The 10,867-nt window shown below is 47.6% G+C and overlaps 1 protein-coding gene across 1 annotated transcript in view; it reads right to left on the bottom strand.

The window, feature by feature from the left end:
- LOC128721319 (mucin-2) overlaps nucleotides 1–10,222 on the bottom strand; it is a 30,682-nt gene extending 20,460 nt beyond the window's left edge. The window contains exons 1-2 of the mRNA XM_053815061.1: nucleotides 9,940–10,222; nucleotides 147–247 (exon numbers count right to left, since the gene is read on the bottom strand). Of these exons, the coding sequence (XP_053671036.1) occupies nucleotides 147–188 (42 nt within the window). The 5' untranslated portion in view covers nucleotides 189–247; nucleotides 9,940–10,222. The remainder of the gene's footprint in view (nucleotides 1–146; nucleotides 248–9,939) is intronic.
- Nucleotides 10,223–10,867: the final 645 nt, after the last annotated feature.

The raw sequence follows: 10,867 nt of genomic DNA on the forward strand, positions 1-10,867 counted from the left end.
TTCGAGCAACACTCCAATCAGGGGGCTTAGGTAGCTTTCGGTATTTTTTTATTCCTGCTGTTCGATGGAATGTGAAGCCTAAAATAGACCCAAAAATATCCCCGTGGGCCTTGCAAGGCTCGTAAGCTTGCGCCTCGATAACTCACCTGAACAAGCAGAAGGATTCCGACCGCCCGAAATCCTTGCATCTTTTTTTTTTCTTTCGATCGTTGCCGAACAAGCCCTCAATCGCCGGTCCGATGGGATACTGTGGAAGAGACCGAAAATGGTGGAAAAATTAGTGCACTCTCGAATGAAACCGAGCGGTGAGTTGACGTTGCGGATTTACAAGAAAGTTTCCCTGGGCAACGCACTTGGGTGGACATCAAACGCCATCACAGTTCTTGCCTCGGCGGTTGGCTTAGAGAACCGGCGAACCCGCAAAGGTCACGTCCGGGAGAGTCCACTGGCCAGGGTAATTATATTACTTTTATGCTAACTTCATTTCAATGATGAATCGCTCGCCACCAGCTCCCGCTGCAGAGTGCTTGTAGGAGTAAAGCAGCAAAGAAGATAAACCGGTCCCAAAGCCACGATTGCGGTGAATTCCGGACCGTTCGTTAGGGCGCCTACCGCATCCGCGTGATGTACCACGGGTGGGCCGTTAATTGTTGCCATTATTTGCTTGACATTTAGGCCGTGTTGCTGCAGTTACACCTTGATGACGAGATGATGGCGACCTCCTTCTCCGATTGGCTGGCGCTGGACACGGACGAACGGTCTCATCATCCTGCCCGATGCCGGTTTCTCGCTAGTCGTGAGTTATGCATTTTGATCGGTGTTAAATCGAAAAGGCGACAGAGTTGGATTGGGGAGAGATTAATTTTCCCGGCCTCGGTTCTGGGGTGGATGGTTTTCTTGCGGGAGTGAAGAAGCAACAGAGGTCAGCGTTTGTTACCCCATGGGTAATCGATTTTTGACTAATCGTTTGCAATCGCTCGTAAAAAGGCTTTAACGGGCATTGGAGTGTTGGATAATCATTCGTTTGAAAAGGATGTTCATTGCAAGTAAAAACAGTTTCACCGGTTGCAGTAGAATAAGTTGTTAACTTTATCGTCATTTGAATATGATTTTTTTTTGTTCGTAAACGAGGGATGCTAGTGATTTACCCAACCAAACCAGCGGGTCAATGAAGTAATAACAGAAAATAACCATACCACGTGCGGCACCCGTTCAAAACGTTAGACATTTTATCTCATTTTCAGCGCCTTCGCTCGTCCTGTCGTTCGTCTGTCTAATCTTCGGTTTATGAACCCTTACCACGTAACGAGCCAAAAGTTGAAGGTGAGCTTTTTTTGCGTCCCCCGCATAGTATGGCAAAGTTCATTGATGCCGGATCGTTGATCAAACGGCGTTTCGAGTGGATAGGGTTTCGCGAGTGAAGCATTTTCCGAGGGGAGTTATCGGAGAGACTGCTACTCCTCGTTTGCGGGGTGATGGAACTCACATGTGAAGCCGCGTATGGCTCTTGATTCGGTTTTATTGAAGCCGCGGGTTGTAAAATTACAACATAAGTAGCACCGTAAAGATTGATCGTCGTTAGAGTCGCAACGCATGGCCCGAAAGGTCCTGAGGTAGGCATTGGATTTCACACCATGAATACGTTGTGAAACGGAAGGACGTTTCTAGGAATGATGAGTACAATCAAACGTTTATTGTGGCTTGCTTTATCATCACCGTTTGGGAGTAATTAAATTTGGTTTTATTTGTACTGCAAAATCGTCTAACGATGCCAAAAAACTGGAGCACTTTAAGTTTCGTCTCATTTCAATACGCTAACGTGCACAGATGCCTTTTCTAACGGTGTGACTTGCGGTGGTCGTTAAAAGTTATAATTCGATGAAGGGAGCTTTTCAACATGCCAGCTAACTTGTAGCCAAGGAGGAGCAAACCTTAGCTAGCTGCCAGCAAGCCAACTTGCGACTTTGTTGCACCCACGGCCTTCTGATCGCAGCTCGTCGATGACTAATCAAACGGATTCTCGAAACGGACACCATCGAGCACCTGTCGCACGCCATATCGCCATCATCATCTCGGCAAAAGCTTCATCCCACCACACACACAGACGATACATTCGCCACGCATGTTTTAATTGCATTGAACTTTGCCTTTATACATCCAATACATCCCCTCGAGCGCTCGATCCTCTCGCGCATTGTGCGACGTACGGTTTGCTTTTTTACGGCCACTTGACAACGCCACCCCTTCGAAGAGGGTTTCCCTCAAAACCGACCGAAACCGGTGTGCTCATGTGCGAGACATCCTGCGCGTCTTCGCTTAGGCCGTACGTCGAGGTACACACCTTTCGACAGCCTGGCCAGCGGTTCATCTTGACACCGACAGGCTAAGGTGGCGGACCTTTTTCGAGGGTACCAAGAGCGCAGATAATAACTCAGTCGACCGTCAGCCCAGGATGAGAAAGCCCCCAGTGGGGCGGCTTAGCTTAATAACACGACGCGTATTTATGATGCAGCAATAGCCACGACCGTGGTTATTAGGCTAATTCAGAGGAAAAAGAAAAAAAACGGCATCGCCTGATGGGCCACAACGTCGTTTATAGTGGCTAGTTCCAAGCTGGAGACATTCCCCACAGACTTATGAATACCGTCAGCTTCGGGGAATAGTTTAGTAGCTTTTTCGCCTTTGATTATAGGTGTGCTTGGTTATTTATAGCCTCCAGCATCCCTAAGACGTCCCCAAAGAACGCACTTCGGGACTTATTCGCAACAGCTTCATCCGGGTTCTTAACGGTCCTTCGTCCTTTCAGACGTTTCCTATCGATTAACGTAAATCCGAAGATGCGTGCAAATGGTCCATTTGCCATGGTGACTATTTTTGCTGGGCAAAATATTCCTAGAATCCGGAACTCGACTTTCAGAAGAAGAAACGATGTTACACACGACCAGGCATGTCCAGTGTGTGTGTGTGTTCTGGTAACTTTTGCAAATATATATGAAGCATTCGCCGGCCGCGCCCTCTTCCACATGGTGCGTGTTTTTGTGTCGGATATAATTTTTATCCAACTCTTGGCTACATTTCAAGCTATTTCCCGCCAGCTAGAGGTTGGTACATTGTTGTAAGGAACTCCCATAGCCGTTGCCGCCAGTAGGATCACTATTTTTTCCGATTGTGTGGCGAGCTTTAAAGGTGTAGAACACATCCTCAACCACCGGTAGATCCTGTTGAGTTTTTTCGTTACCATCTCACCCGTTCCACCCTCGTGCAGGAAGCATCATTCCAAGTTAAATATTTCATTGTGCTGTTTGCCGATGGAATCCGCTTTCGAATGCCTCCCCGCAACGGAACAGTGCGGACACGGGCAGTTTATGAATGTGCATTATTTATGCTTACTTTCATCCGCTCCACCCATCTCGGTGTGTTAGGTGAAATCGTCCGCTCGCTTTTTTTATTCGTTCTCGAAATTTCAACCCTAACCAGATTATGGCCAGAATGATGTCAAATTCGATTCTCGGGCAACCGTTTCGGCTCAATTCACGTTCCAGGGTAGCCATTTTTGGGTAATGGCCGGGTTGACGATGTCGTCCTTTTTGCTTGCTGTTGTCCGCCATGTATATTGTAAAAGAATTTTAATTTATTTACAAATGGTGATTTCACATCAGCAAATAATCCTTTATGAGATGAGATATGTGCAGGGACAAGAAAAAACGCACGTGCATGATACATCAGCAATGCTAAAACAGGGACAATCGAGTGAATTAACATTTCGAGAGGAAAATGTAATTGGATTGTGGGGAAGCGGTCGCGAAATAATGGCTCCCTTCCATGCATAATTTAACGAGTTTTTCTTGCGAGCAGCTCGCGAGCATCGATCAGTTTAATTTCGGCTGCTTAAAGCCCATCCTCTACAGGTAGCTTGTAGCAGAAGACCTAAAATCCATGTCAACGCTCCCTCTATGTGTGACGTTCGCTCACATAGCAGGATGCGGTTAAGGCTCGTGTTTCTTCGCATCTTTTCGGGAGCCATCCATGCAAAAGCTTACATTCCGGAGGATTATTCCTTGGTGGTGCTGGGCGCAAAACATATTACGACCGTTTACGGTGCTTCAAGCGTACGTCTGGCTTTATGACGGGGTTCTGGTGTAGGTAAATGGGTTAAGCATGGGCCTCGATGTGTGCAGCTGGTACTTTGTGTGTATGTAAAATATTATATATGTTTTTTAACTCCCTTCCGACTTTACTTCTTCGGCTTTAGGCTGTGGTGGCACGTTTTTGCGGTACATTTGAGGTTACGCGAACGAAGTTTATGTCACGTGAGTCGCGTTGTGCTTGCGCTTCGTTTTCCAAGGCATCCTTCGTTTCATATGCCTCTGATTCGTCACCGGAGCGCTTGCGAGCTCAGCTAAATGGCACATTAATCATGGCATCCAAAAATTACGTCACAGCCTACCACGTTCTGAGCGGCGTTTGGAAGCGAATCGCGGATGGCAGCAGACTCGCGAATATACATATTCCTCACCCGCATGTTCCGGGTGGAAATCTTCACCCTTTTTCCACGGTAACGGCTATCGTTCACCGTGGAGAGGATCGTGCAGAATTTATGACTCGCATTAAAGCGACCGAAAAGCTGACATGACGCGACGAGGGAAAACGACCGGGCCATCGAAGGAAATTCCATTAGTGGTGCCGTGAAAATTCCACGGAAAAACATATCCCCGTTTCCACACGCCAATACCCCACAGCACCCCCCCCCCCCTCCCCTCCCCCATGGTAAGCAAGTCGATCGGGCGTAAGACGTTCAATTAATTATGTGTTTGCTCCGCGGGCCCGATTTGGTGCTACCTCGTCTCTCATGGTTTGCAAACGGTAAGGATCGAGTCTTCCCAAGCCACGACAGGTGGTTTATTATTAGCCGGCAGCGCCAGCACGTGCCCACTTCGCACGGTGGCGGCACGATATTCGAGGACACCCGAAATCGAGCCAGGACACATCGTCTCCAGGGTGGGTAATCGGTTGCCGCGTGCGCTATGTGGTGCCTTTTTCATTTCCTGTGAAGGATGTCGCAAATGAAAGGTGAACTGCTCCAGTCACACCGTCTACGTGTGAATTTAATCTTCTACGCTTAGTTTGCCTAGAATAAGGCTGCGGATGGAAGGACGAGTTGTTTATTTGAGGGGAACCTCCACGACTCGCAGTTCATCATTTTGTGACATAATTAATATATTCAAATGGTGATATTATTCAGCACATTATTTCCAGTGCGGGATATGTAACGGTTCGCTTTGAAGATGCGTCTTGGATGTGGAGAAGAAGAAAATAAGACCAGAGGGAAATATTTTGTTACCAATTTTAATTTCGCCACCAGCATGATACATGTCGATTGGTACCAGAGGCGTGAAAAACTGAAAAGTTGGTGCGTTGAGTGTAAAAAATTTGCACGAAAAAAAGAAACATTCATAACGAACGTAAGGTTATGGGCCCGTAGTTAATCGAAGCTAAATGATTAACAACGTGCATTAACGGCGATAATAGACGCCACGAAACCAGGTCCAACTGAAAACATCTTTCCCAATCGAAGGGTTGCATCATCGCGAGATGAATATTGATGGTCGATTCCAATGCCACCATTGCGCTGTATTTCCATTTAACGCGTCCGTGCGAAAAGCTCCGAACGAAACCGAACCTTCCTTGAACGGGTGCAAGATCTACGCGTGCGGAAGGTTTAGGACGGCGTCAGTAGGATAATGTTTACATTTCTCTTCGCGTGAGAACGAACGTAAGCGTGGAACGGATTCTTCCCTGAAAGTTGGGTGGTGGGAGGAATAAATTTAAACCTAAAATTCACCCTTCTGGCGTGACTTTCCCGTGGCACGCTTCGAATAAGCATGGCTGGCCGTAATTATCATGCTACCCGGAGGCTGTACTTGCGGTAAAGCGGGATTTTAAAGAACAACACTCCACTATACGAGATGAGTTTGAGCCACGTTCCGTTTGGGTTGGAAGCTCCCAGGAGGGATAATAAATTATTCGAATCTCTTCCGACGCGGCGGCACGACTAGACGAGCCCATCGAGCGGGATCCCCTAGAGCTCAGGCACAGCGAAAGTGCCCAGGTTGGCTGCGGCCACGCTAATGGAACGAGTGAAGATGACACGCCCGACGATGGCCGGTGCGCGATTGAGTAACATGTCGTAACGTTCCAGCAGCTATTTGGCAACGGCACGAGCGGATTCGAGAGGCTCGAATCGGAAGGTTGCCCACTTGTGACCCATTTCGAGGGTCCGTCAGCTCGAAGCGGCCGGTTTGAATGGGTGGTGGAGATGATAACAAGCAAATACGCACCGTTCAGATGGGGGTTAGCTCGGTTTCCCAAGCCGTGTATGGTAGGTCACGTTCGGGTTAAAATTTGAACGGTGCAAGAAAATGGAGTGCATTCCTCATTCTCCCCAGGAGGGAGGCAATTTTTGGCGTACGAACGCGCGGGAACGCGTTCAAATGCAAATAATTCGACCACGTGTTTGCGAAGCAAATATTCAGTTCGGGCCATTGTGCAGGCCAAGTAATCTCTTAAAGGCTGTAAGTCGGACTTTGGCTCGTGGACGGGATGGTTAATATTATTCACTTAAATCCGTTTTCAACAAACCGATGACTTTAAGCTATCCTGATGGCTATCTTCAAGGCCGATGCTAAAATGACTCATACTCGATGTACGAAAAGGGTACTGAGGTCGGTATTCATGACCACGTAACCGCACGGATCACCTTGAGTTACATTTTGATGAAAACATGTATGTAAATTCGTCGATGCATTAACAGATTAAATTCGTGATCCAGCTCGCGACCGATGTCGGTGTGCATCCCAAAGGATCCGAATGGAAAGTTGGGGCGGTTCTGCATTCGCAAAACCCTCACCGCGTGGTGTTGATGGTGGCCGTTGCCACGGTGATTGATTATGGGTGTGAATTATGACAGCATGCTTCGATGGTAAGACGGTAGACCCGATGCAGACGAAACTCGCCGTGCCGTACATCGATGATTGACGTTCGGCAGACGTCAGACGGGTACGTCTAGCCATGGTCGCGGTGTTTACTCTCTTCGACGGGCGCTGTTGTCTGTAACGCTGAAACCGAGGGTACCGACGTTTGGTCTGGTCGAGTCGCTTCGCGTTTAGTTAATAGCTGTTTCACTTGGATTGCCCCGGCGTCAGAGACTAGCGTCCACTGATGGGCCAAGAAAACGGCCGAGTGGGTGCTGAATTCAATCTGGCCGCTAATGGTGGGAAGAGTCTCGCGGTCGCTTCGGTGATACGACAGCGTCTTCCGCGAGGTGGTCTACAAACAAGCGCCTAAGCAAATGCCTCCGTGCACGTGTGTGTACGCGCTGACCACGCGATGTAAGATTTACATCGTACACCTTTGGTGCTTGTATTGCCGGTGCGGATAGTAAAAGGGCGGTTTGTTTTCCTCTTCATCGACGTTACATAAATAAACGGGGAAGCAATTATTGTTAAATGATCCCGGAGGTGCTTCTGGGTTCGGTTTGGTGTGGTTTCGGGTGCCACGATTAGCTGACGTTGATCGATGAAATGAGATGTCGCTGGAGGGTTATGTGATACAGAAAGCAATTCGATTAAGTGTGGCGTTGTGAACCGTTGGCGTTGTGTGGCAATGCAGTGATATCTTTATTTTTTTTTCGATTGCGACTGAAAAGCAGTTTTGCAATAGATTAGTGGACGAACGGGATTTTCACCTGATTTATCGTTCGAAACGATGTAAAAAGAGCATGATATTATAAATAAAACTTTGGTGTTCGCTATAACAGCTAAAATCCAACACGTCGTTGACATTGACAACGCCTTTGATAATAAATTGCTCATCATTAAAAGCATAAAATATTCATCCTTCTATTAATGAATCTCCTAAGGCATGCAAATGAGGCCCGAGATGGGTAGTGACGGAATACCTGCGGCTAGTCAATTTATCAATTGATATATTCCGCTGGATACCAAGGCAAGAAGACACCGCAAAAGGGATCTTGTTTCGATCAATCCTTACTCATGGCTTTACAATAAAACCATAGCGCCGCAGGATGAAACGATACGGCTTGGAATGGGAAGGACTACCCAACGGCTCGAACCATCCGTACGTGATGTAATTTGAGCGGATCCGATGATTCTGGCCATGGTGAGATTCGTTTCGTATTCCTGTGTCCTGCCAAGGACTAAATCAAATCACCCTCGGGCAGGATCTGAGCGGTCGTGTTGAGCATCGCGTCACTGACCGGCAGGACACTGCGAACCATTATCGGTCAGTGGCTGGGAGGGAAGATAACATTTCCAGCACACGGCGAGATGATGGGATACGCTCGTCATTTCACGACACCTCAAGGGCAGCTCGCGAAAGCACGAAGAGGCACGTCGTGCCTTCAAGGGATTCCTTTCGTTTTGCTAATGGACACCGACACGTTCCCGAGGGAAAATGGCTAATTTTTAAACTCATTAGGCTGCTGTTAGGCTTCACGTGCGGTACACCGATCTCGGAAGGTTGCGAAGGAAAAGAACAGCTTTCCTTTTCAAACAGGACATACAGAGAGCTTTCGGAAACAAATCACCACAAGGCACGCGCGAAAACATGACGCCGTTTGATAAATTCGCTTTTGAGGCAGTCTGTCGATGGGAAACACGGTCTGGGATGCAGATAACGCTCATCGCCAACGGGCATTCATGGTGTTCCTGTTTACACGGCAACAAGCCATGATCAACGAGCGTAATGAAGATAATCCGTGACAAGGACGCTTACAAGCGATTGGATTAGTGTGCAGGAAGAGAACAAATGTGATTTTGGCTATCAGGTAGCAATTTGTTTGTTTTCTTTTTCTGAGCGGAACTTCTCTACAAGCAATACACCTGACGCTTGCGCTCCTGATGTTGGCTTCACGCAAAAATAGGATTTCCGGAACAATCTTCGTCGGATAATCTTCCTCCACAACGCGAACGAATGGAGAAGATTGTGTTAACAAAAATGGGCCACCTTTTGGGGCTGGCTTACTCGCGCCAAAAAAATAGACTCTCTTTAAAGTAGTGCCCCCACTAGATAGCTGTCGGTCTTTGCACGTTAGAGCTGAAAGGATTCGACGGCATTACGCGCTGTTCATCGATGAAATTCTAAAAGCAGCTTTCGCTTTTGTTCGCGAACCGTGCCGCGCCTGCGAGTGTGATCTTTACATTTTCAGAGAGATTAGTTTCCACTCTCCGCTCGGATAAGAAGCCCAACCATAGTCGGTAATTCCCGGAAAATGCTTTCCACCCTAGGTCGGGAGAAGGAGCTCCACGAAACCACTAGTTCCAAGGCGCGACAAGCAATCCGGCGGGCGTGTCACACCAGACGGTCGGTATATTTGGCCCCATTTAACGACGCACGCCCACGGTTGATCCCATCGGAGCGGAGCATGGTTTCCTGTTTCCGATTCGAATGAAAAATGGCGCTTTCCGAGGAAAGCGACCGGGTCCGGGTGGGATTTGCAGGGAATTCCAATCGCTTCGAGCGCCACGAGTCGGGTGTCTGAAGCTGATTGAGGAAAATTGATATTTTCGCTTCAGACAGCACGGACGTGCCGGCGTGGAAAGAACAATGTTTCACCGCCTAGATAACGGCCAGAGTCTGTTGCAAAGGGTGTTAGCAAACATTGTGCTGGATCCACGATGAGAGCCATCCGATTTCAAAGAGATAGGCAAATTAATTCATGCCCATCATGTGACGATAAACAAAAAATTCCTAATCATAATTCATAGCAACTCGATAAAGTGTTACACAAAAGTAGGAAAAAAGAAGGAATTTTATTTATAACAGTTTCATTAAAGCGTAAATATATGTATATTTAGAGTAAAATTGAGCAAAAAATCATCACTAGTCTATTCTATAGAGATATTGTATTCTAAAGCTTACCTGTGTGTTCCTCTATCTGAGTTAAAAGAATAAAAACGGTTAAACACCACAAACAATCACGATTTGTAATTCACATTCAGCAACGTTTGTCACTGTTTGTTCACCACTCGTGTTTGTCACAAAATTTCACCGGCGTCCGAAAAATCACACTTCCTTCACAAACGGCCAGATGACCGTCACCGTACGTAACACTTGGCGCTTATTCGCCACAGTTCCTTCGCGTATCGTGACGAGAGCGTCCTTCGCGAATCCTTCCGTGATCACCAGGACACCTTCGTTGCACTTCGTTGATGAATTCACCCTCTCACGGGTAGCCCGTGATCCGCACGATCAGCTCCGGTTGTATTGACCGACTAAGCATGCGCGTCCGCACGGACATAGCTTAAATACATGTCGCTCGTCCCGCAGCCGCTGTCGTCGAGGCCGGTGGTTTGATGATTCGTCAGCTGCAGGGTGGGAGCTACCTGGAGGATGATAGGCGCTGCCTTGTCGATCTCGATGACATTCACTGTGTGGGTTGGGAGAGGGAAAACCCTTACTGGTGAAGGGTCGATGGAGAGCGAAGCAAGAAGGCGCGAGTTATGGAGGCGCATCTTCGCAGCTTCTTCAGCATAGCGATCGACACGTGGTGACGGTCGCTCACATTTCGTTCCATCACTCTCGATTTTGTTGATTTCACTCTCGTTGGTGCTTTTCTCTCACGCAAGCTCCGATCACCGACGATCGGAGCGGGAGCTTTCGACCGCTCTTTCAACAGCTAGATCTTCAGAGCTAGGCCGCTCAGAAACGCTAGAAATACATCGGTGAAGCGATGATTTTTAACGTAAATTACATTAAAGTAAGAATTTAGAGCGTACAATGTAGAGAGAATGTAAATGTAGAAAAAGAAGAAGAGCTTAAATGTAAACTAACTTAATAATAACGGCAT

The sequence above is a fragment of the Anopheles nili genome, chromosome 2 (assembly GCF_943737925.1).
Source record: "Anopheles nili chromosome 2, idAnoNiliSN_F5_01, whole genome shotgun sequence".
Taxonomy (NCBI): domain Eukaryota; kingdom Metazoa; phylum Arthropoda; class Insecta; order Diptera; family Culicidae; genus Anopheles; species Anopheles nili.